Genomic DNA, 27,258 nt, shown 5'->3' with positions numbered 1-27,258 from the left:
TTTAGGAAATATCGTAAATCTCCTGGCGTGAATATGCCTTATTTCCATCCATTGGGAATACGTAATAATATTATTTTCCATTTATCTGGTATTATGTATATACGCAACTTTAAATAATTGTAATGTATATGGTTAAATAATTCCAAGTATTACAGTAAACATTTTAACATGCAAACGAAATCGAACGTATTGTTGACAAGTGCCTGCACACGAAGCTTCTTAATTAAAAAAATATACGGTATTAAATAAAGGCACAATTGTATTCACATGTATCGTTATTGGATATCTAAGGCAACCCGTCAACCACCTGTTCTTATAACATTAGGCATACGAATTTGTACATTGGGCTGCATAAGTGAGTAATTTCAATTGCAGTTGACACCCAAGCATTGTGACTGTCAGTGATCTATTTCTCAAAGGAAATTGTTTTCAATAAAGTAACGTCAGAAACAAATGGTAATAGCGTTATTTAATTTCCAAAATTTTAGAATTGATAAATAACCCAGGGGAGCGTGCTGGTCGAGCGGTATAGGGCGCCAACGTCTGGAGGCGAGATCCCAGAGGTAGGTTCGAAACTGCTTGTCAGCATGTAAATTGTAATGGCAGTAAGGGGCTTTGATCCCTGAACATTGGCAAAGGCTATCATTGCTTTAATATTTCACAACTTAGATAACTTCTGAAGTATTGATAGATAACTTTCCAATCATTCCATTGCTGTTGTCCTGTACAAATAATAATTAACCTTATGTAGTCCAGACCATACCTTATTTTTAAGGAGAGGGAATGTAATTGTGATTTTAATCATTCTCTACATCTCCATGAAAAGTGGGAGTCAAGTGACAATAAATTTATTATCATGTAAATTGAATAATGCTATTATTGTTTCTGATTAATTTTATTGCAATTATAGTATCCTTATGAAAATAGAGCATGAAAGACCTGATTACTGCTCTAATGTATGTATGGATGGTATTACAAAGTAAATTCACACCTATGCAGTGTATCAATAGAAAATTATAGATATTAATTTGGTAAATTAAAGTACATCATGTAATATCTCTTTCTTGGTGGAAATCATTAACAAAATACCTAGCTAAAAACAATACACTACTAAATGGAGCTGAAACGTGTGCTTCAAGATGCCATTTTGTGTCGTCTGGCCATTTTCCGTACAGTCATATCATTTCTTGCCTATGATGACCCTGATGACCTCTAGGGATGCTAAATGTGCACCCCATAGGAGGTTAGGTTAGGGTAGATTAGATTAAACTAGATAAATTTATTAGACATTTTACGTTAGTTCATCATCCACAACAAACAAAAGCAAACCTGTCATCTCGAACTTCTCTGACATCCTATAGTCAGCACAGATCATATTGCATACTTGAGAAATATACGCAAAAAAAATTGATAAAATTATTTTAAAAAATACAAAAAATAATTAAATACTCACTCTGTCAGTTCTTCTGCCTGATGGGGAAGCCCTTGGCTTTGATGATCTGCTGTAGTCTTGGGGACAGAATTGGCAAAATTCTGACAGTGGGAAGCAGGAACTTCCTCCCACACCTTCTGAATAGCTATCTCAAGCTTGGGAATTGTAGATGTGCCCTCCTGATGGAGGTGTGCCTTGATGATGCCCCATAAGTTCTCTATGAGGGAAATATTGGGTAACTGACCAGGCCAATCTTCAATGTAGTCGACCTCACTATCACTGAGCCACTTTTTAGCTGCCCTTGAGGTGTGGCAAGGGATGCTGTCCTGCTGAAGGATATCACCCGGTTTTTGCAAAACACTCCCCTAAATTCCTCTGCAGAAGGGTAATATAACACTTAGAGTAGACAGTCTGGCCCTTGGGGAGTATTACAAGGTTCCTCAGACCACCATAGCCAAGGGTGACCCACACCATAAGATAGAGTGGGTGCTTAACGCTCATCACTGTCAAGCATGGGTCACATGCTGCCATGGTAGGAGACTTCCACACCTTTGTTCCCTCGCTCTCACTTATATAAAAGGTTGCTTCATTGGTCCAAAGGACCTTATACCCCGGAACAAATTCCCAGTCTTTATGATCCTTGGGAAATTGGACACAGCACTGCCTTTCTTTCACAGTCATGAGGGGCTTCACATGTGGTTTCGCTTTTGAGTAATTTAACCCCCTTCTGAATAATTTCCTGAATTGTTTTAATGGAGACATCACCAAGAAGTTTAGGGTTCTTTTCCTTCAGTTCCTTTGTATTTGTAGAAGGGTTAAGGTCCAACTGACATTTTACAAGCCATAATGCCTTCAGGGAAATCTTTAGGGCCTTGCCCCTGGCATGTTTGTGGAGGGGCATGATATTAACCCCTCCGCCTGCGTGCCATTTTGTTAGGAGTTGGGACACAGTACACTTGGTCACACCTGTTGCCTTGGCTATTTCTCGATTATTCTTTCCCACTTTGTATAGTTCAATCACTTTCACAATGTTTTCACGCACTGTGCGATTTCCAGGCATCACACAAAGAGTAGGGCACACCCCAAAAGTCGGTGAACACCATGAGAAAAGAACAAAGAAACTCGGTGACAACTAAAAAAAAAACACTTCCAGTGAAGGACAGTCACACACTGACTGGCTTTGTCTCACAAACTTTTTTGTAATTGATTTCTGCCAATAAAAATGTAGATTACATTGATGTATTATAATTTACAGAATTAATATTTTATTTTCTATTGCTATATTGTCTAGGTGTGCACTTCTTTAGATTTACTGTATGGATGTATTTATCTACATATTTGTCTATATATATATATATACATACATATTTATATATGCATGTGTGTAAATGATAAAAATGATGATTGAAAGTGAACAGCAGTGATAATGTTGTTTAGTTTGTATAGAATCATTTTGAGCTTATGAATGAATGAATAGATAATAAACTGTTGTTACATCTTGGTAAAACAAAATCTATATTGTTTGGATCCAGATCCAAACTGAAAAAGTGTGATGTTTTTAAAGTTCATGTGGTGACAGTGAAATAGAGACAAAATTACTGGTTACCTACTTAAGAGTGACCTTAGACCAAACTTTGTCTGGAGAGGTCATAACTCATAAGGTACTCACTAAATGATCAACCAAAACTAAGTTTTTGTACAGAAATGATAAAAACTTTGACTTAAAAAACAAGAAAATGGTGTGTATGTACTCATTCAAAGCCATTTTGATTATGTTTGTAACTCATGGTACAGTGGGCTAATCAAAAGATATCAGTCTAGACTGCAGGTGGCTAAAGAAAAAAAAAACATAAGATTTATATTAGACTTGCCATGCAGGAGCCATATAGGAGGTGATGAATTTGTAAAAGTGGGAATATTTCTTTTTGATTACCACATTAAACAAGAACTAGATAATGTATACTAATTCAACAACAATAATGCTCCAATTTCCAGCCAATAGTATATAACCACACCAGAAACAGCTCAGGCTGCCACCAAATCAGACACTGGGTTTATCTGTAAAACTAGATTTAATCACACTAGTACTGTACTATGGAATAACCCCCCTTCAAATATAAGAGACTTACCTACAAAAAATGCCATTAAGGGTCATGTTAAAAAATATTTTTGATTCTCAATTGATAGCCGAACTGGTTATCTTTAGTGATTGAAGTATGCATAAACAAGGGACATTTAAGTGTATATATGTACAAGTGTACATTAAGATGGGACACTATCACTCATAAAGAGCAGGGAAACTGTCTTAAGACCCTGTCACACATGGGCAGTTTGAGGTCATGAGTTGGCCACAAATTTTTCATATATATGATAGAAAATTGAGAGTCACTGGGATGACTTTCCATGCCTCGTGCAATTGGTACTATAATGTAAGGGTACAAAGGTGACCATTCATCCACAAGAAGTTAAGAGAGGAAGGACAATGAATAAAGTTTTGGATGGGTGTAGGATGGCTGGATGCTTTCACTAGGCCACTTCCCTTATAAGGGGTTAAGAACCCTTTGTGTAATGTATATATGTATAAAAGGCCAAGTTTTGGATACATAGGTGTGTTTCATGCAAGATTTAGTATCTTATAAGGGGTTAAGAGCCCTTTGTGTAATGTATACATGTATAAAAGCTCAAGTTTTGGATATATAGTTGTGTTTCATGCAAGATTTAGTACCACATAAAAGTCAGTCAGAATATTAAGATCTAGTATTATATTACAGACAGGTCAGGATAGGTTTTTGAAAGCAAAACTTATTTTTTTATGTTCTCAGCAATAGAAAATACATGCGTTTTTTATACATATTCTTTAGCATAACTTGTATGGACTAGTGCTGAGTTCTTAATTCATTTACCTTTGTATCCTCAGCTGACACCAGCATGGCAAGTGCTGAAGGTGTACTTCGACTTGGCAAGATATTGGGTCACAAGGGGAATAGTAATGAAGTATTGTACAAACCTCCGTCAACAATAATAACAAAGTCTTCACATGTTCCGGTGGCCATCTTTTTTGGAGGAGATGTACAAGTAAGAAACAACTGACAGGTTTAAATCTCTAATTAGACATAATGGGGAAAATACTACAAAGAGGATAGTTTTAAAGCTTTATGAAGGAAAAATTCTGACAGTAGGTTTACTTAGCTAAATGTAATATTTGTATGGTTGTTATATTATATATTATGTATGATCACAAGCATAAATTAGAGGAGGGTTATAGAGGAGAGTAACAATGAAATCTCAGTTTAGTTGATAAAAATCTCTTCAGGACTACCCAGAAGTAATGCTAGCCCACCGTGACAACTGGAGATATGTTGAATGGAACCTTCTTAATACAACCAGCCTACTTGCCTCCAAGTTCCCCACACATCATACGTTTGTCGTCAAGCCAAAAAGGTAGAATCCCTTAGTGTTGACCTTTGTCATTATGAATGATTACATTGCTGTATATGGTTTCATGAAAGGAAGTATAGTTTAAGTGAATAGTATTCAAATGTTTAAAATAAATATCTTTACCAGGATGGCACTGAAAACATTTAGTTGCTATGATAATTTTGTGCCAAGTGATAAATTGGGTGCTCCAAATCATCAGCCATTCCATCACGCTATAAAACATCTTATGGCCATCATCAGAGGGGCATTATTAGCTTTGAAAAACCCCAAACATCAGGCAGCATGCACCCCTGAAGACTTGGAATCTCACAAGAAATTGAACAAAGAAGCGGAACTAAGTGCTGAAGAAAAAGAGGCATCAGACACAGAAAGTAAATGCTCCAAAGAAGAATCTTCCACTTCATTAAAAAGTAATTTACTAACCAAAGAGAAAGAGTTAATATCAGATATGAAAGATGAATCGACAGAAGAAGCTCAAATAAACTCAGAAACCTGTGACACAGAGAGTGATAATGAGACGATATTGCACAAAGATGAAGATGAAAGTGTGGACTATGGTGACGTTACTTTAGTTGGTTTTAGTAAGGGATGTGTCGTCCTTAATCAAGTTATTACAGAATTACATTGTGTAAAGACATTACCAAGCTCAGAGAACGATGATGTCCTCAGGTTCATGAATAAGGTATGTAGTTTGAGTATGATTGGGCATAATATGAGGTGAGGCACCAACAATGGGTACTTGTCAGTAGTGTAAGAGAGATTTGTCTTTCTACCACCCATCTACATAGCCCATTGGTACCCTTACCTTCATATGAAAGTGCAACCTCATGTGGTTGTCACTTGATCCTCAGAATTAACCCAAAACCTCTATCATCAGAGATTATTTTCCTTACACTTTTTTGTGTAAAGAGAATTGACAGCCAATGATTCTCTAATTCTTTCTCTTTATCCTCCTTCCTCTCCACTTCCTTTCCCTCCTTTGTCTCCTCCTCCTCCACCTTTTCCTCCTCCTCCTTCCTCTCCACTTCCTTTCCCTCCTCCTCCTTCCTCTCCACTTCCTTTCCCTCCTCCTCCTCCACCTTTTCCTCCTCCTCCTCCTCCTTCTCCTGTACCGCCTCCACCTTTTCCTCCTTCTCCTGTACCTCCTCCACCTTTTCCTCCTTTTCCTTCTGCTCCTGTGTCTCCTCCTCTTCTTCCTACTCCTTTTTCTGCTTCTCCTCCTCTTCCTCCATTGTCCCCTCTCCTATTCCTCCTCCTCTTCCTCCACTGTCCCCTCTCCTATTCCTCCTTCTCTTCCTCTTCTGCCTCCTCCTCCACTTAGCAAAATTTGCATTTCTTTTAAGTATTTATATAAGTACACATTTCATCCTGTGTACAAAATATGACTAATGAATTTGAACCATATGTATGTTGTTTTATGGGTTTATTTCTTATTAATTAATTTATTCTCATCAATTTTTTCAGGTGAAAGAAATATTTTGGCTCGATGGCGGACACTGTGGAGGCAGCAATACTTGGATCACGCAACCATCAGTCCTGACCACTCTTGGTTCTCTTTGCCACATTAACATCCACGTTCATGTCACTCCATATCAGGCAGGAATATACTTTATTCTGTTTAACTTGAACCATTATTTAAATACATGTATAGGTTTAGGTGAATCAGTTTTTTCCTCCTGTCCATTTATTTATGTCTAGATAGGCAAGTCAGAAGAAGGTAATTGAAATATTGAATTGGGAAAATAGTGAATTCTTGTTGTGGGTTTACCCGAGTGTGTACTGGTGACGTAATCGGAAGCATGCTGGTCACACATTTGCTTATTTATGGGTTTGAATCCCTAACTTCTCTTTGATTTCTTTCTCTACAAATCGCATTTGGAAGGGTCAGCTAGCATGCTCTTTCCTTCTTTCCTCCCTCTGGGAAACTGAAACTTACTCCATAAACCATCTCTCCATAAATCAGATATGACTTCTTTCAAAAGGAGGGTATCAAGACACAAACTATAATTTATCTGGCTCTCTAGATTGAACTGGACTCTTTCATAGTGACCAATGTGCTGCAAGAGAAAGAGGGGTGGCTCAACCTAGAGAAGGCATTTGATAAAGTATTTCACAGTCGACTTGTGGGAATTTGAGCATGTTGGAGGACTAAAAGGCAATCTACTAGAATGGATAAAAGATTTTTTTGAAGAAAAAATACATGAAGAAATTAGTAAAAGATAAAATGTCAGGATTGAGAACAGTAACAAACGGAGTTTAATGTTTCTTGTTTATGTCAATAACATATGGAAGGAACAACAAGCTATGCCAACATGTATGCAGATAATGCAAAAAATCATGACAAGAGTGAAAAATGAGGATGGTAGACTAGTGCAAAAAGATCTAGAGACTATTTTTGCATGGAGCCAAGACTGGGAAATACAGTTCAGTACCAAAAATGCAATGTAATTGAAGTGGGCAATAGTGGCAAAAGACCATCCTTAAACCCTTCCATACGATGACATTGGCGTCATAAGGCGTGAGTGGATATATGAGGATACTGGTGTCAGCGTCGTGATTATATTTATTTTGTAGTTGTAGCTGAGTAACCCCCTTATTCTGTGAACAAGATAGATTGCATTTATTGTGGTTATTAATATTCAGAGTGAAAGATAAAGATTGATACAGCCGTAACTTTATATTCTGTAATATGAGTATTGTGATTCATCATTCAATAATTGTACATCAGGCAGCTGATGCTGTGAGTGAGAATTTGACTCATATTGAAGAGGTTGAATTATTCTGTGGGAAGTGAACCCATTACAAAAGCAAAAGGGGAGGAAGATTTGGGAAACATATCAGCAGGATTGTGGGAAAGGCCTACGAACTACTGCAGAAGACTAACCTCTTCAATGCGAGTCAAATTCTCGCAAGTGTATGATGATTCGATGATGCACCACAATACTGTCATTATAAAATATAAAGTTACAGCTTTATTACTCGTTCACTTTCACTCTGTATATTAATAGCCACAGAAAATATGATCAAGCCAGTTCACAAATTATGGGGGGGGTCACTCAGCTACAACTACAAAATAAATATAATCAAGATGCTGATGCCAGCATTCTCACATACCCACTCATGCCTCATGACGCCTATATAGGTGTCATCGTACCGAAGGCGTTAACCCCTTCCATACGGTGCCGCATACGTAGGCGGCATGAGGAGCAAGTGGATATGCGAGGCTACCATATCGGCGTCTTGATTATATTTATTGTAGTTGCCCCTGCGTAATGACATACTCTCTAAACTGTCTTCATCACATTTTCTATGGTTATCAAAATTCACGGGTGAAAGAGAGAACAATCGATATAAGCGGTGACTATATTTTATGATGCGAGTATTATTACGACACATCGTACGTCTGGCAGCTGATGCTGCCCGCGAGATTTTGGCCCATACCGAAGAGGTTAAAGTGGTATTTCACAATATGGATGAAAATCTGATGAAGAAACTCATTGAAGTCCTTATCTGTCTAGGACTGGAATATGGAAGTAGTATGGTCCCCACACAGAGTGAAGGATATGAGCAAAATCGAAGGAATACAAAGGGCAAAACCAAAGTGGTCCCCAGCTGGGCAATAAACTATATGAGGAAAGACTGAAAGCTCTGGGTCTGCCAACTTTGAAAGATCAAAGAGAAAGAGGTGATATGATTATAGTATTCAGGTCACCAAAAGGGATATCATTGACAAAAGAAATCTGATAAAGATCTGAGGGTTCTAAAAGATCATTGAAGCAAATTAAGAAAGATGACATGTCTAAAGGATGTGAAGAAATAGTTTTCCATATACCGTATTTTTCGGACCATAAGGCGCTTCGTACCATAAGGCGCACCCGTAATTTGCTATTCCACGTCCTTACATAAGGCGCACCTGACCATAAGGCGCACCTGGTCGCGTCGTCGGATAATCATGCACATGTGAGTGCATTCAGAACTGAACATTTTCGTTGTTGAATGAGAAAAATCGGTTGGGATTTAGCAAAATTACAAAAATAAATTATATACAGACGCTCCTCAATTTACGTTTTAGTTACGTTCCGAATGGCCGAACGTAAGTTGAAAATGAACGTAAGTTGTTACTGTACTATACATCCGTAAATTCTATTACCGTATCTTATAAAACACCCCTAAATCATTAATTATACACATAACATTGTAAAATAATAACATTAATTTCAAATAAATTCAAGCAACATAAATTGAGATGGTGGAGGAGGAGGCAAGGCATGTTCAGTTTGTCGTTTGTGCAATGTAAACAATGGACGCAGCGTCATGCGCAAGTATTGTTTGAACTACGGAGAGCGCGCTAAACTAAAAAATTCACTCAATTTTTTTTTCTTTTTACAGTCAGTTCAAACGTAAAATCGAAAAAACGTAAAACGAATGAACGTAAGTAGAGGAGCGTCTGTATATATATTTTTTTATTTTGGTCAGTGAAATCAGACCACCTCCATGGACGGTCTGCCCTGCCAATACCCCTAAAAAACAACATAAACACGTTACGGGAATTGTGGGGAATAAAACCAACATTAGCAGTTTTATTCCCAGAATTCTCTATTCACTTAAAAACACAAGATTTATTACAAATGACGGTAAATTTTTAGTTTCGACCATGGGCGCAATATAGCAATAGAAAATTAATTATTAATTTTGTAAATTATAATGTATCAACGTAATATGCAATTTTGTAAGCGGAAAAAAAGGGTGCTAAAACAGATTTCGTAAGTAACGAAGTCGTGTCGGACGAATGGTGCGCCATGTTTGTTATGATAGATGCCGACGTCGTCTGACCTAACCTGTGTTTAATAAATCATTACCTGCAAATTAAATGTCATCCGGCTCGTCCTCGTTGTCGCCGTCGTGAGAGACGTTGGCGGGCTTTTCAACCACTCTCTCAGTTAGCGGGGTATACAAAGTTCTTGCAGCTTGAAGGAATGCATGTATCTCCGCTCCATAACATTCCTTCAAGAAAATGTGCCTGGCGAGGTACTGTCGGAAGTACCAAGGTATTTTTTATTTTCATTTCCGCCCACAAAATTGCATTTTACGTTGATACATTTTAATTTACAAAATTAATAATTAATTTTCTATTGCTATATTGCGCCCATGGTCGAAACTAAAAAAAAAAATACCCAAATGACTACAGTCAGAGTGGAGCGAGACTAGACCAATGCAAAATGGCTGTCAGTGTTGTGGACGCTATCATATCATAGCCATGATAGCGTGAATGAATGCGGTGGCATGGACTCGAAAACTGTCGAAGTTTTCGCAATTTTCTTGTCAATATACATGCATCTTGGTTATAACTTGGCTGTAACTTTTGCTATGCCTATGCACTGTCGCCGTCGGCAAGCTAGCTACGAAACGTGTCAAAATAGTACGTCATTGTCCGAGGCATTTTTTTGCATTGAAGCCACACATAAGGCGCACCTCACGATAAGGCGCACCACCCGATTTTGGCCGATTTTAAGGATTTTTCCCGCGCCTTATGGTCCGAAAAATACGGTAGATGTATGAATGTGATTATTGGAAATCAAAGATATAGATTAAGTTGGAACTGCACATGAATTTGAGGTTAGGTATCATAAAAAAAGAATAGAGAATAAGTGATGGGACCCAACAAGGGTTGCTCCTTTCTGTATACAAAGGATTACAAAGGCGGAGCATGCTGACAGGAGACCTTTTGGTCCATAACTAGGTCGGATGCGAACAAATATATATATAAAGGATAAAAAAATAGATAAAATAAGAGGTAAATGCAAGGGTAGTGGGTCAGGGATTGGAGATGGTTAAAGAAAATGGAGAAAAGTGGGAGGTGAGCCAGCTGTTGTTTGCTGACGACAGTGCGCTTGTGGCAGGATCAGAGGAGGGACTGAGGAAGTTGGTGACAGAGTTTGGGAGAGTATGTGATAGAAGAAAGCTAAAGATAAATGTGGGTAAAAGTAAGGTGATGAGATGTACAAGGGGTGTAAGTGGCAGTAGACTGGAAGTGAGCATTAAGGGAGAGCGACTGGAGGAAGTGGATAGTTTTAGATACTTGGGTGCAAATGTGGCAGGAAAAGGTGGAGTGAAGGTGGAGGTAGAATGTAGATTGAGAGAAGCGAGTAAATGCCTTGGTGGATTGAAGAGTGTAATGAGGAATAGAGATTTGGGAATGGATGCTAAGAGGAGACTGTATGAAGGAGTGATTGTGCCAACAGCACTGTATGGGGCAGAAACATGGAACATAAGAGAGGAAGAGAGAAGGAGTTTGAATGTGTTTGAGATGAGGTGTCTGAGAAGTATGATGGGGGTTACTAGGCTAGATAGAGTGAGAAATGAGGAGGTGAGGAGAAGAATGGGGGTGGAAAGGGAGTTGGGAGATAGGATTGATGAAAGAGTATTAGGATGGTTTGGACACATGGAAAGAATGAGTGAAGAAAGACTAGTAAAAGAGGTATGGAAGGCAGATGTGGAGGGAGTGAACATGAGGGGACGTCCTAGGATGAGGTGGATGGATGGGGTGAAGGGGGCTTTGGGGAAGAGGGGAATGTCTGTTGAGGAAGGACGGGAGAGGACAGAAGACAGGGGTGAATGGAGAATGATTGTATATGGATGATGTTGTGATGCATGAGGTGGAATGGGCGGGGGGATGGGGGGTGAGGTAGTATGTGTGAGCAAAATTTTGACGCAGCCTGAAGGGATTTCTCCCCGTCTTCTCCTTTTATGCATGGGGGGACGGAGAGGGGGGGTCGCCGATTTAATGAAGCGGCCTTGCTATGGATGTGCTGTGTCTTGCGACACTGCTTCTGACCCAGGGCAGTGGACAAGGTGCAGGGATGACCCGTCATCCAGGAGGTGGTAAGATAAGAGGGAGGGTGGAGGGGTGTGAAGTGTATTCAGGGATGGAATGGGTGGGAATGATTTTATGCCTTTTTCTTTTTGGCTACCCCCCTTGTAAGGGGGAAAAAGCCTTGGTATATGTATGTATGTATGTATGTAAATAAAATAAAATAATACATAGGTATAGTTGAATGATAAACAGGTAAATAGTAAATAATAATAAACTGACAAATAGATAATAATAAATGGAAATCAAGCAAATAATAAATAGACAATAACAAACAAATACTACAATTAGGTAATGGAATTAAGTTGCATTGATAAGTGAATATTATTGCTTTGTGTTTTTTCTGTGTAGATAAAGTTATATGTATTCATATGAATATCTTCATGAAATTATTCTTTATGATTCCTTAGGTACGAGATGAGAAAAGACCTTGGATCAAGAAGGAAAGTCAAGCATTTGTAAATCAGCTGAAGAGAAATGGCGTTCCTGTTGAATACCTTCTACATTTTGAAGATGAGATCCCCTCGTTGGACTATCACTTTGAAGTTCTGAAAGCTTTCAAATAAAGAATATTGCACATACCAAAGAAAAAAGAAAATGAACTGGGAGGACATCCAGTCCTTTTGTATTTGTTTAATAAATTCAGAGTGTAAATTTTAATTTCATAATGAGTGCCAAAATGTCATTGTGGGGAGTGTATGATGCTCTTGACCTAAAAAGATCATTATACTGGCAATATTTATTCATTGACAGCTAATTTATGTATTATATATCATTGTCATGTTTGCAAGTCGGTACTTCAGTGAATAACATTATTCACTTATAGGATCAGTCATTCATTGTCTCAGATTTCTCGGACAGGAAACCCTTAGTCTATTGGTAGCAGGCAGTGGTCCTCAGGACCCACATAGATATCACTGGAAAACAAAATGTTAAACATTTTTCTGTGTTGTGTGAATGTGGGTCTGTTTCCGTATTACCAGCTAGAAATAGGAATAGGAGAGTGCTTGACATTAACTCTTCTTACATGAAAAAACAATTGAGAAATTGTGAAAGTTCATAGAAAGTGTTAGAGATCTAGGATCAGATGGAGAGTACATCTAGGTGGAGGTGAGGGTGTTGATAGGTTTTGGGATTGGGCAGCTGGGAGAGTATACTTTGATGTTCGTCTTGCAAGACCACCATGTAGGCACCCATCATTGGTTCCCCAGCGATAGCTTAGAGATTGGAAACATTCCCATGATTTAAGTGTTTAATTGTGATTTTGTATTTTTAGATTTTCAAAAAAGTTGTAATAGCTCATAGAATTCCTTTAGCACAGTCTGCATTAAGGTGTGTGTATAGTGGTCCTTTGTGTATTCAGTTACAGAAGAAATTATTTTATCTTGTGCATCATAATACTCTAATACTAGCACTTCTGAAAGAGACAGTTGCTGACACCTAACCACATTATGGTGGTGCAATGCTAGTCACTTCTAGTTTGATAGGAACTTTGCCATTTTATCAGTGAAATTTGTGTGTGAATATGAATGTGCATGGTTTGCTAATATGAACATGCACCCATTACATTTTGGATGTATTGATGTGTGTCTTATCATTCCATCTGTCATGAGAAATTTGTCTGAATCCAATTTTCCACCAAAGTTCATCATATCTGTTGCTGCTGTATTCATCTTTACATGTTTTCTTATTGCTTCATTACTAGCTCATGCATAATATATAGTGGATGACATTATGTTTTTGTTGGCTTCCTTCATAACCCTCCATGATTTATTGAAGTATTCATTGTTCTGCATTACCTAACAGGGCAATGATATGATTGTATCCTGAAGACTAGGCACTACTCATAGCTTATCAGAGCCATGCCTCTGAGTGGAGATGTGGATAGTTTTAGTCACTTTGACCATTAGGCTGGCAGATGGCTTTCCTCTGGATCCATCCTCCATCCATCATTTCGTACCTTTTGTTTACACATGACCTTTCCACCCAACCAGTTTTGAATTACGTCTTTCTCAAGACATAAGTTGAAACTAGTTGAGTAGTGTTATTCACCTAGTAAAGGCACTTCCAAGTGCACTGGTGGCATAATTGGAAACGTGCTGGTCTCATATTTGTTTAGTTGTGGGTTCGAATCCCACACTTCACTCCAATTCCCAGCAGTGTCTGTTACCTGCCCCAACAATCCAAGGGCACAGGGAGAAAAGTTGACTGCTTCTGTCGCAGCTACGTGCTACCAGGCATACGCTCCTCACCTTTCAAAGGTGTTTCCAGCTTTTCTTCAACAATGTGAAAGTTGAAATACATGAAACAATTAAACTTTTTGAGAACCTGGAAGTGAGAAAGGCCTTTGGGGCCAGATTGGAGCTCAGATTGAATACCAAAAGAGTGTACAGAACAATTAGTGGATATATATTCCAAAGGCTTTTTCCCCCTTACAAGGGAGGTAGCCAAAAAACAAAGGCATAAAAACCATTCCCACCCATTCCATCCCCAGTACACTCCCCTCCACCCTCTACCCTCCCTCTTATCTTGGCACCTCCTGGATGACAGGTCATCCCTGTATCTTGTCCACTGCCCTGGGTCAGAAGCAGTGTTGCAAGACACAGCACATCCACAGCAAGGCCGCTTCATTAAATTGGCAACCCACCCCCTCTGTACCCTCGTGTAGAAACGGAGAAGATGGGGAGAAATCCCTTTGGGCTGCGTCAAAGTTTTCTCACATATACTACCTTGCCCCCCATCCCCCCACCCATTCCACCTTATGCATCACAACATCATCCATATACAACCATTTTCCATTCACCCATCTTCTGTCCTTCCTCAACAGACATTCCCCTCTTCCCCAAAGCCCCCTTCACCCCATCCATCCATCTCATCCTAGGTCGCCCTCTCAAAAAGTACAATAAACAATGATATGTCCTCTGAAAGGCCTGCCATCAGAATAGAAATCTATCAATAGGTAGAAAATCAAGGAGGCCTTTTCCTCATGAGGGGTTGGCCAAATTTACAAGTATGGTACAATTGTCCTAAGGAGGAAACTGGATCCACTGAACTATAGACAGATGTCTGTGGCCTGCAAAACTCCATCCAAATACCAGGAGCTTCTTCCCCCCTATATGGGAGGTAGCCAAGTCAAGACATGCACCCACTTCCACCCATTCCACTCCCATCCACCACCCTTGTTTCCTTCTTAGCTCCTCATGGATGAAGGGTCATCCCTGTCTCCTGCCCACTGCCTGGGTCAGAAGCAATGCAGCAAGACACAGTACATCCACAGTAGGGCCTCTTCACTTACACAGCAACCCCACCTCCCCTCCCTCTCTCATGCAAGATGCAGTATGTGAAAAAGTTGTAGTAGATGGGTGAATTATTTGGATGAGAATAGCTTGGTTGGCAGTTTGGATTCAGAAAAGGAAAGGCTTGTGTAACAAAGTTGTCAAGGTTTTGTTTGAGAGTAGTTGATGTGCTCCATAACAGGTCAGGTGGATTGTGTATATGTGGGAAAAAATACTGACAAGGTGCCCCACAAAGGAAATCCAATTTGGTTTAATATCGTAAATTCCCCGTCAGGAGGCTAGGATGGTGCCCCATACAGAGACCTTTGTAATGTGGAATTCAATGAACCACGCCCTGGGTTCAACTCGCTGGTGGCAGAGTTCAAACTGCCATCACCTTAACCTCTGCTGCAAGTAGTGACATCCTAACCCACTTGGCCATAGAAGGATTCATGAAATACATTGGAATGGATGAACATTTCTGTAATTGAACAGCAGAGAGGTGATAGGGTAGTGATGTTAAAAAAAATATATATGGACCAAGAGGATCAGGTATGGGGTAAAATAACAAAAGGTCATTGTAAAAAATTAAGAAAGCATGCTTAAAAGATGTTAGGAAGCACAGGTTATCACAAAGATGTATCAGTTTGTGGAATAAATCGGAAGATATAATGTAGGCCAACAGTGTCAATGAATATAAGGCAAACTTTGATAAATGGAGATAGAGACTGGGGCCCCATTTGCACAGCTCCAACCTTGTATATTACAAATAGGTAAATATATATACCAAGGGCTTCTTCCCCATTATAAGGGAGGTAGCCAAGTGGAAGACGTGCACCCACTTCCACCCATTCCACTCCCATCCACCACCCTTGTTTCCTTCTTATCTTAGCTCCTCATGGATGAAGGACCTATCTTGTACCCACTGCCTGGGTCAGAGACACACTGCAAAATAGCTACAAATGTATGTATACCAAGGGGCCTTTGACCCTTATGCTGCATTTACGCTGAGTGAGTCCAGGCCGATTCTCGCCAAATGCTGTGAATTTGAATAGCTAGAAGAAGACTTTGCTTGTAGCATTATAAGAACACTTCATCAATCTATTAAACATTCGTAAAGGTTTAGTTCCTCTCATTTTGCCATTCAGTTTCTCGGTATATGACGCAAAGGTAATTTGACTTCTGAAGATTGAAAAAACCAAAGATAGTAAATGACGTCATTTCTACTCAAACGAACTCACAACGGTTGAAGAGAATCAGCCGAGAGTCGCTCAGTGTAAACGCAGCCTTAATGTAAGGGATGACCAAATCAAAGCACACACCCATCTCAAACCCACTCTCCACCCATCCAAACCCATTCATCGTGCAGATTGGGTCATCCCCATAGCCCACCACACTGGGTCAAAGGCAATGTAGTGAGACACATCATCTCTGCAGCAGGACCTGACAGCAGGAGCTAGTTTATCCCTACCATTTCAATACAGGTAACCCTTCACAAAAACTTTAGCATGACAGTGGATTTTCCATGAATAATCCCCCATTCCGCCCTTAGACCCATGCCATACATAAAGAAAGAACCCCTGGAAGGCCCCTGTCAAAATGAACATCTGAAAACAGCTTAAACCTTCAAAAACAATCCATATTCATCACTAAATAACAGTGATTGGTAAGGTTCTAAGAGTTTATAGTGTATGTAAACATGTGGGTAACTTACACTAATACAGCTGATATATTATGAAATAAGCATGTACTGGAAGTCAATAACATCAATTTGAATATATATGAAATAGTCTAAGCTATCTGAAAGACCACAGATACCATAGTAAGCATGAGAGCAATGAAAAATCACAAATATATTAGAGAGAGAAATGGCTTTGTGGGGGTAGTAGCACTAATGGTGATGGTTAGGCAAGAAGAGCATAGCACAGTGGACAATGGGCAATGGACAGCTTGTTTTTATATGCAAAAAAAAAAAAAAAAATGAAGCTGCAAGAAGCCACAAATAACCAGGGATGTAGGAAAGTCAGACAAGAACATTCCTTTAGGTTATGTCATTCCTTCATACATTTACAACCTCTTCATTTACTCCTATCTTTTGCACTCTTTCTTGTTCAACAATGCCCCCTTTACTCCATCCATCCACCTTATTCTTGGTCTTTCTCACAATTTCATTGCTTTCCACATTTTGTGTACTCATTTTTCTTCACTCATTCTTTCCATTTGCCCAAACCACCTCAGGAATCTTTGATCTTCCCTATCTGACAGCTCTTTTTTCATCCCAATTTCTACCTTGCTTCCTCATTTCTCACTGTCCTTATAACACATAAGAATGAAGCAGACGGCAAAAGACCACAAGACTTACACTAGGCAGGTCCATGTTCATTACCACCTTTCATCCCCATCCATAAAGTTCTTTAATCTTTTCTTAAAACAAATATAGTAAGTCCTCATTATACGGTACATATGCGTTTCTGAAAACCTTACTGCAAATTGAAATTACCATATACTGAACCCATTATAACATGTAATAATAGGATATGGCAGATGTACCTTCTCCCTGCTCTCTCCTCTTCAAAATATCTAGCAGATACCGTATCTGTGAATTTTTCTTACCGTAATTAGAATCAAGGGTAGTAATTACCAAATACCGTAACTGCGAATTTACTGGATAAAGAATTACTGTATAAGGAGAACTCACTGTACATGGTTACCAAGTCAATTTCATTCATTGGCCACTCTGTTGGTAAACCAGTCTTTGCCTGTTTCCTTCTCTTTCCTCTTGTAATTCTCAAACACTTCCTTTCAGATATGTTCAGGTAAGATGCAGATATCACACAGAAGACACAAAATGATACTACACTATCCTTTACTCACTCCAGACAACAACACCAGCTCTCTTCACTGAGTGACCAAGGTCATACTGGTGGCCATGGTCAATTTCTTTGCACTTGTGGATCTTCTGTAAGGAAGATTCAGGATGAAGAATTGATAGATATATCAAAGATTATGAGACTAAAGAATATGCAAAACTGTTCAGATGTGTATTTTGTTCATTTTGTTTTCCTTGATGAATCACTGAAAAAAAAAAAAAAATGTAATGAGTTAAGGAGGTCTCAAACAATAGGTGCATTTTGATAATGGGCAGCTTCACTTTCCACCTTGCAGGACCAGTACGTGCAGGTACTCGTCACTGGTCCGCCATGACTGTAATAACTATATAGTATTCAGTGGCATGCAGAGGGGATGGGGGGCAAAGGGGCAGTGGCCCCAGGCACTCACATGGGGAGGAAAATCTATTCAGATCATTTGGGAAAAAGAGTTTAATAAATTTGGTTTATTTATATTCAGATCAAATAAAGTTTTTATTTTATGTTTCATGTGTGTTTACATATTCAAAATATCTTCCTTTCTCATAATATTTCTTGGTACTATGAGGCCTTGTACTTGAATCTTTGGGGCATACAATCAAGGAATTGGCCCCAGACATGACTCATTTATTTTATATTATTTGTTTATTTGTTTTGTTATCACTTGTCTGTTTATCATTATTTGCCTGATTCTCATTTATTATTAGTTATATGTGAATTTATTATTATTTACTATTTACCTGTTTGTTTATTATTTAACTATACCTATGCATTTATTTGATCCATTATTATTTACTGTATTATAGTTTTTATTCATTCATTTATTTAATTATCTATCATTATCATATATATGGACCAAGGAGTCTCCTGTGGGCATGCTCCGCCTTTGTAATCACCAAACTCTGCAGGCCACTGATAGTGTTAACACTGCTAAGGGTTCCTGGTAAGATGCTTGCTTCTATGCTTCTGGTTCAAATGGATCATCAAGTGAACCAATGCCCTGAAGAAATCTAAAACTACCTAGATCATAGTTCTTCATTTTCTCACCAAACTTCAACTTTAACTTCAACAGAAGCAAATCATGACAATAAAGAAGATGGAGGGCATTGGCTTTATCCAATGCATCTAGAATTTAATAAGTCTTGTCATACAGGTCATTACTTATGTAAATGTCCTATCAGTGGTACCACTACAAATTATTTTTAGAATATTTTCTTTAAACTGAATTGTATACAGTACTTGTTTTTTGTGTAAAAATTTTAAATAAAGAATCCTCAAATTCATTCACTAGTGTAACAGTATGACTCAATAAAAAGATTTTGGTTGATAAAATGATTTTTTATTGGCTTAAAGTATGAAATTTTACAATAATGATCAATTCATGGGAATTAATCCAAATACTATTAGTTTATATGCAAAAGACATTTTTCAGTAGCCTATAGTTCGTTACAGGACCATCTAAAAATAAAGTGTGGTGCTGTGTCTAATTTATGTTCACCTTGTATTCTATGTCATAGTTATAAATGTACATTGCATGCATGTTTCATATATATATATATATATATATATATATAACATATGTGTATATATATTGGCTGCTTGTTATTGTGGCAAAGTAGCATGCAGTCAATACTTTAGGGTCTATATGGGGCGCCCCTACGGACCAGAGCCACACATAATTTTGTCTATGATAGAGGAAAACTCTGTTCATAGAGAAATGATGACACTTTTATACTACGACTCTCCCTCCGTTATGCTGTCCCCCAACCCCTTGTTGCTGTCCTGTACCATTTCTCTGAGTATTTCTTTTTCTGTGGTGGGGGAATTCCCTGTGGTGGGAGAAAAGAATACTGCCACCAAGTATTCCCACTTGGATCGTAAGAGGCGAGAAGAAAGGGACGGGGATTGGGACTAGGCATCCCTCTCCTTGTAGCCCCACAGGGCACATTCCTAAAAACAAAGGCAAAGGCATAAGGGGCTGGAAGTTCTCGGCCCAGCACCCTAAGGTTTGGGTCTTTTAATGTGTGTGGATGTGGTACAGATGAGAGTAAAAGGGAAGAGATAGGTAGTATGTTTGTGAGGAGAAAGATGGATGTGTTGGCTTTGAGTGAAACTAAGCTGAAAGGGAAGGGCGATTGTAAGTTTGCGAGTGTAAGTGGGAGGTTATCAGGAGTGAAGAGAGGGCGAGGGAGGGATGGGGTGGCTATACTAGTAAGTGAAGAGATAGGTAAATATGTAGTGGAGTGGAAGGAGGTTTCCTCAAGGATAATGTGGATGAAGGTGAAACTGGGAAAGGAGATGTGGGTTTTTGTAAGTGCATATGGGCCTGGCAGTGAGAAGAGTGTAGAAGAAAGGGAGGCCTTTTGGACAGATTTAAATGAGTGCATAGAGGGTTTAGGGAGAAGTGTAAATGTAATAGTACTGGGAGACCTTAATGCGAGGGTAGGAAAGGATCCAATTGATGCAGTGGTTGGGAAATGTGGAGTTCCAGGAAAAAATCATAGTGGAGAGTTGATGGTGGAAATGTGTCTAGAAAGAGAGTTGATGATAGCATATACAGTGTTTCAGAAGAGAGTCAAGCATAAGTACACATGGGAGAGGGTGGTGGAGGGAAGGGTGGTAGATAGAGCTTTAATGGATTATGTAGTGGTAAATAGGATTATGATAGGAAGAGTTAAGGATGTACATGTCCTAAGGGGAGAGGGTGGGGGAATATCAGATCATTTTCTGGTGGAAGGTAAGTTGAGAGTGGAGGACAGATGGAGAAAGAGGAAAGGGACAAAAGGTAGGGAGGTGCTTAGAGTGAACTCTTTAAATGAAGAGGAAAAGGAGGAGTACAAGAAGAAGCTGAAGGAGGAGTGGGAGGGAGTGAAGGATAGAGTGGAGGTAGGTGTGGAGGAGGAATGGGATTGGTTCAAGGAGGGAGTCACAAAGTGTGCAAAGATGGTGTGTGGAACAAGAAGGACAGGAGGAAATAGAAGAAAGGGTAGTGAATGGTGGGATGAGGAAATGAAGAGGGTTGTAGAAGAGAAGAAGCGAGCTTACACAGTTTGGTTACAAAATAGGACGAGGGAGTCATATGAGACGTGCAAAGAAAAGAAAAAGGTAAAGGAGGCAAAGAGGAGAGCAGATGTAAAATGGGGTAAGAATATGACAGAAAATTTTGAAAGTAATAAAAAGATGTTTTGGAAAGAAGTTAAGAGAGGAAGAGGAGGCGAATCAAGTAGAGAAGAAAAGGTAAAAGGTGCAGATGGAGAGATGATAATGGAGGAGAAGGCAGTAAGGGGAAGATGGGCAGAATATTTTAGGGAGTTACTAAATGTGAAGGAGGATAGGGAGGGAAAGATAGCTGCAGTGGGAAATGCTAAGAAAATGAGAGATGAGTGAGGAAAATGGAGGAGAAATAAGGAAGGATGAAGTGAAGGCAGCAGTTAAGATGATGGAAGTAGGTAAGACACCTGGTCTGGATGGATGCCATGCAGAATGTCTTAAAAAAGGAGGTATAGTGATGGTGGACTGGTTGGTGAGGTTATTTAATGTTTGCTGGAGAGAAGGTAGAGTGCCGGAGGACTGGAGGAGTGCTTGTATAGTTCCACTTTACAAGGGAAAGGGGAACAAGTGTGAATGTAGTAGTTTCAGAGGGAGTAGCTTGTTAAGTGTAGTTGGGAAGGCTTATGGGAGGATCTTGATTGAGAGGATTAGGAGAGGAACAGAGGGAGTAATTGGTGAGGAACAGTGTGGATTTAGGACAGGTAGAGGTTGTGTAGATCAGATTTTTGTGGTAAGACAGATATGTGAGAAAGCTATAGGAAAGGGGAAGGATGTTTTCTGGGCCTTTATGGATCTGGAAAAGGCTTACGATAGGGTAGACAGAAAGGCACTGTGGGAGGTTATGCGGATATACAGGATAGGAGGATAGCTTCTGGGAGCTGTCAAGAGTTTTTATGAGAGTAGTAGAGCTTGTGTCAGGATTAGAAATGGAGAGAGTGAGTGGCTTGAGGATGCGTTATGTCACCCTGGCTGTTCAACTTATACATGGATGGGGTAGTGCGAGAAGGAAATGCAAGGGTAGTGGGTCAGGGGTTGGAGATGATTAAAGAAAATGGAGAAAAGTGGAGGTGAGCCAGCTGTTGTTTGCGGACGACACTGCGCTTGTGGCAGGATTGGAGGAGGGATTGAGGAAGTTGGTGACAGAGTTTGGGAGAGTGTGTGATAGAAGAAAGCTGAAGATAAATGTGGGTAAAAGTAAGATGTACAAGGGGTGAAAGTGGCAGTAATCTGGAAGTGAGCATTAAGGGAGAGCAACTGGAGGAAGTGGATAGTTTTAGATATCTGGGCGCAAATGTGGCAGGAAAGGGTGGAGTGAAGGTGGAGGTAGAATGTAGATTGAGAGAAGCGAGTAAATGCCTTGGTGGATTAAAAAGTGTAATGAGGAATAGAAATTTGGGAATGGATGCTAAGAGGAGACTGTATGAAGGAGTGATTGTGCCAACAGCACTGTATGGAGCAGAAACATGGAACATAAGAGAGGAAGAGAGAAGGAGCTTGAATGTGTTTGAGATGAAGTGTGAGAAGTGTGATGGGGGTTACTAGGCTGGATAGAGTGAGAAATGAGGAGGTGAGGAGGAGAACAGGAGTGGAAAGGGAGCTGGGAGATAGGGTTGATGAAAGAGTATTAGGATGGTTTGGACACATGGAAAGAATGAGTGAAGAAAGACTAGTAAAGGAGGTATGGAAGGCAGATGTGGAGGGAGTGAACATGAGGGGACGTCCTAGGATGAGATGGATGGATGGGGTGAAGGGGGCTTTGGGGAAGAGGGGAATGTCTGTTGAGGAAGGACGGGAGAGGACAGAAGACAGGGGTGAATGGAGAATGGTTGTATATGGAAGATGTTGTGATGCATGAGGTGGAATGGACAGGGGGATGGGGGGTGAGGTAGTGTGTGTGAGCAAAATTTTGACGCAGCCCCGTCCTCTCCTTTTATGCATGGGGGGACGGAGAGGGGGGTCGCCGATTTAATGAAGCGGCCTTGGTGTGGATGTGCTGTGTCTTGCGACACTGCTTCTGACCCAGGGCAGTGGACAGGGTGCAGGGATGACTCGTCATCTAGGAGGTGCTAAGATAGGAGGGAGGTTGGAGGGGTGTGGAGTGTTTTCAGGGATGGAATGGGTGGGAATGATTTTATGCCTTTTCCCTTTTGGCTACCTCCCTAGTAAGGGGGAAAAAGCCTTGGTATATGTATATATATGTGTGTGTTCATCACGGTCTTAGATCACATGTTGGACTCGTGATTGTCAGCTATTGCCCCTAGATGAGAGCTCAGAGCTCATATATGGCATTATCTATGGGTAGTACCTTATACACATTCACATGTACACGTCTTGTGGCGCAGTGGTAACGATCGCGGTCGCCACTATGGCGGTCCGGGTTCGAATCCCGCCCAGGGCTGAAATAATTTCAATATCACTGCGTTGCGTGTCGTTACTCCTACATTAACCATGTAATTGCATTCTCTCTCTCTATGAGAAAGTATATGTTCTTGTACTTTATAGTATAGATATATGCGTACATTTTCATCCCTCAAAAAGTATGTTCTAATACTTTGAGTATAAATATGTTGTGTGTATAATGTTTGTTGATTTGTGACTTGTGTATGTCCACTTGTGATTCCACCATCAGAAATTAAGTGTGTATTGTTTCATGTATTATTACGTCACCTGCTTATAATATAAAGTCTATATTTATAGCTTTCCCTGCGAATTTCTTTAAATCATTGGAGGCATAGTGTTGGAGCTACTTTGTGGTGATATTGCAGAAAACTTTCCTTTGTGTGTGTCACCGATCCCTCTATGTATTATTTATGTGTTTTCTTTCTCATCTAATGTTTACAGAACTCTGTTGGTGGCAATACTCCTATTCCACATTGTTGTGTGTGCCCGTTAAGCCGATAGAATATCCGTCAATCACAAACATAGAATAGCTTAGTCACTGTTCAGTTTTCGATCAAAGAAAACGTGTGGAAAAGACAGGTGTGGTATTCCGGCAACGCTGCCTCCAACCACCATCGTCAGCCATGTGGACACTTTGCGGGCAGAGTCTGCGGACTTTGCCCGGTAAGGGTAAAGTCTGCCAGGCACAGCTCGACCGTGTGGACGCGGCATTAGATCGGTCATATATGAGCTCTGAGCTCTCCTCATGGAAGGTAAGAGCTGTCGATCACGAGTCCAACACGTGATGCAAGACCATGAGGCATGGTGAATCACACAACTTGACCACCAGAGCCGGAATGTTGGTTCGCAGTGCAGCAATGCTGATTTTTTTTTCAGCTCTGAGCGAAACTTGAACTCAGATCGCTGACTTACGGTCGAAAATGGTAACACTGTACCATCGAGCAAGTGTGTGTGTTTTCTTTTAGGCAAACGAGGTAAGGGAAACGAGGATTTGTTCTCACTAACAATATTGCAAGTATTCTCAAGACAATGCTCAATTGCTGATTTTTGCATGCTGATTTTTATTTAGGATGTGTCCAACGATTGCTAACATTTTGGAACTGCCTGATTCCATCTTCAGGGGCGAAATGTTGTAATCTGCCTGCAGGATATTTAATCTATACATGCCACAGGGATCACAGTGTTAGTGTGATGTGGCTGTCTCTGATTGGCTGCCACGGGCCAATGAAAGAGCGCAGGACGAGGTTAACACTTCAGTACACTTAAGTACATATCAGTCCAGTCGTTGATAACTGGGCTGCGCTCATTTGCCGGTACTCCATGCGTTAAGTTGGGTAAACTGTGGTGGCGGTTGGTCGCGTCAAATTTAAATTCAAAGTTATTCTAGTATTTATCTGGACACGTTTTGAAGGGGTTTTATGATACAGTTTCAGCAACCACATTGATACCGTCCGATAGTAGAAGTTATTTTGCTGCGTCCCCAGTGGCGGCGCCAGCCCCCCCATTAGCTCCCCCAACTGAAATGAGCAAATTGAAAATTGAAAACACTCATTGAAATAATTTTATTAAGTGGAATTTTTAATTACCAGGGCTAAAGATTTGTCAGCCATCAGTGCTAGCCAAACCATTAAACCCCTCCCCTTCTGAAATGAGGATAATATATGTGTATTATCATATTACTATTAGCCCCCCCAAAAATTTGCTCAGCCCCCCCTTAGCCTCCCCGTACACACCGACACCTAATGTGCCAGCGACTCGGCTTGTCTAGAAGCCTGAAGGATGCTGGAAGCATCTCCTCATGATATTGATTAAAATGTTTCCAAATCTCGATCATGTCCCCTCTGCAGCGTCCGAATTTCAGCATAGGTAGGTCTGGAGATGAAAGTCGGCCCGGACAGGTTGTTGGAGTCCATCCACCTGCTTAGTTGTTCGTACTTGAACTTGTTCGATTTTGTTTGCCAAACTTGTATGTCTCAGCGACCAACCAACCTGAGCATATTCCAGAAGGCTTCAGATAAATATTGGATAGAGGAGCTTGAGCATACCAGGACTCGAGTACAATAAGACACGTCGGATAAGACCCATTTTTTTTTTCTGAAAATATGTTCAAACTTTAAATTACACCAAGATCCTTCTCCTCATCTACATGTTCGAGTACTTCTTCATAAATTTCTGGTTATGTGCGTATATGATATTTTCAAAAGCTATTGACAATACACTGAGAAGCGCTAAATCGCAACAGGCAGTCGTCAACCCATTGTATTTTTGCATTTTTATTTTCATTTATATAATGACACATCTACCGGACGTAAAGTGAAATAATACATCAAATAAAATCCAATTCGTATGTGTACTAAAAGTAAGGTCTCCTGTCAGATAATTCATTAGGGAATAAATAAAAATGCATTTATGTACTTTTATTTTTAATAACAACCCAATTGATAATAGTCATATAATATCAAATCAAATTCATAGATGAATGAAATACCTTATGGTACTTTGAAGAACTCAAGGACCATTGTCAGCTATGGTGGGACTGTGGTCAATGAAACTCAATTTTATTTAATACGTAAAATATTCTCAATGGAAGACGCCTGTATATGTATAGAGAATATACATATGTTTTTTGTGTGGATGGATAGGAATTATGCTTTATAATATATATTTTGGGGGGCGGGGGGTTCTTGACATAACACAAATAAATTTATGATTCAGGAAACAGCTGGCATCGCTCCACATCCCTTGGGAGTTTCTCTGAAAAAAGAAAAGAAAATATGTACAGTATGTCGACAGTATGTAGACCATAAACTTCTTTTTAGACATATGGGGGTTCAACGTGATGGCTAATTGTGCATTACAAAATCTCTAGAGCGACATTTTCTAAGGTTTTCATTTATTTATTTATTAATTTATTCACTTATCTATTTATCTATTTAACTAATACAATCTCCATGACCATCGCGCAGAGGATTCGAACCACTGCCTATGGACCTAAGAGAGTCCACAGCACCCGCCTTTGACCACTAGACCACAGACGATCTAAAAGCATATGAACTCATAATCTATCTGATTACCGAGATTGGGGAGGGTGCTAACTGCCCCCCATATAAATCCCTTTTTACCATACGCCTAATCGCACCAGTGGGAATGGTAAGGACTAGAACGAATCTCCCTCACGCTTCTCGTCATCGTAACTATGTGAATAATTCGCTAGTGGACAGCGACATCAATCATACAATCTCCATGACCGTCGCGCAGAGGATTCGAACCACTGCCTATGGACCTAAGAGAGTCCACAGCACCCGCCTTTGACCACTCGACCACAGACGATCTAAAAGCGTATGAACTCATAATCTATCTGATTACCGAGATTGGGGAGGGTGCTAACTGCCCCCCATATAAATCCCTTTTTACCATACGCCTAATCGCACCAGTGGGAATGGTAAGGACTAGAACGAATCCCCCTCACGCTTCTCGTCATCGTAACTATGTGAATAATTCGCTAGTGGACAGCGACATTAATCATACAATCTCCATGACCATCGCGCAGAGGATTCGAACCACTGCCTATGGACCTAAGAGAGTACCAGGTCAAAGGCGGGTGCTGTGGACTCTCTTAGGTCCATAGGCAGTGGTTCGAATCCTCTGCGCGATGGTCATGGGGATTGTATGATTGATGTCGCTGTCCACTAGCGAACTATTCACATAGTTACGATGACGAGAAGCGTGAGGGAGATTCGTTCTAGTCCTTACCATTCCCACTGGTGCGATTAGGCGTATGGTAAAAAGGGGTTTATATGGGGGGCAGTTAGCACCTTCCCCAATCTCGGTAATCAGATAGATTATGAGTTCATACGCTTTTAGATCGTCTGTGGTCGAGTGGTCAAAGGCGGGTGCTGTGGACTCTCTTAGGTCCATAGGCAG

At 40.1% G+C, this 27,258-nt stretch overlaps 1 protein-coding gene across 4 annotated transcripts; it reads left to right on the top strand.

Moving 5' to 3' along the window:
* Positions 1 to 151: 151 nt before the first annotated feature.
* LOC143033376 (mitochondrial protein C2orf69 homolog) lies at positions 152 to 13,473 on the top strand. Of its 4 annotated transcripts, XM_076198727.1 has the most exons (7): positions 216 to 355; positions 489 to 563; positions 4,350 to 4,507; positions 4,746 to 4,873; positions 4,997 to 5,552; positions 6,335 to 6,466; positions 12,152 to 13,473. In XM_076198727.1, the coding sequence occupies exons 3-7, from the start codon at positions 4,361 to 4,363 to the stop codon at positions 12,305 to 12,307; spliced, it is 1,119 nt and encodes a 372-aa protein (XP_076054842.1). In that variant the 5' UTR covers positions 216 to 355; positions 489 to 563; positions 4,350 to 4,360; the 3' UTR covers positions 12,308 to 13,473. The 4 variants fall into 4 exon arrangements, with proteins under 4 accessions (XP_076054840.1, XP_076054839.1, XP_076054841.1 ...); XM_076198725.1 differs by lacking the exon at positions 489 to 563 and having other exon boundaries at positions 152 to 238; XM_076198724.1 differs by lacking the exon at positions 489 to 563 and having other exon boundaries at positions 152 to 355.
* Positions 13,474 to 27,258: the final 13,785 nt, after the last annotated feature.

This window comes from Oratosquilla oratoria, chromosome 15, assembly GCF_046742065.1.
Source record: "Oratosquilla oratoria isolate Oo_2021 chromosome 15, ASM4674206v1, whole genome shotgun sequence".
Lineage (NCBI taxonomy): Eukaryota > Metazoa > Arthropoda > Malacostraca > Stomatopoda > Squillidae > Oratosquilla > Oratosquilla oratoria.
Note: the sequence above shows the minus strand (reverse complement) of the source record. Positions and strands in the feature narration are given on the sequence as shown.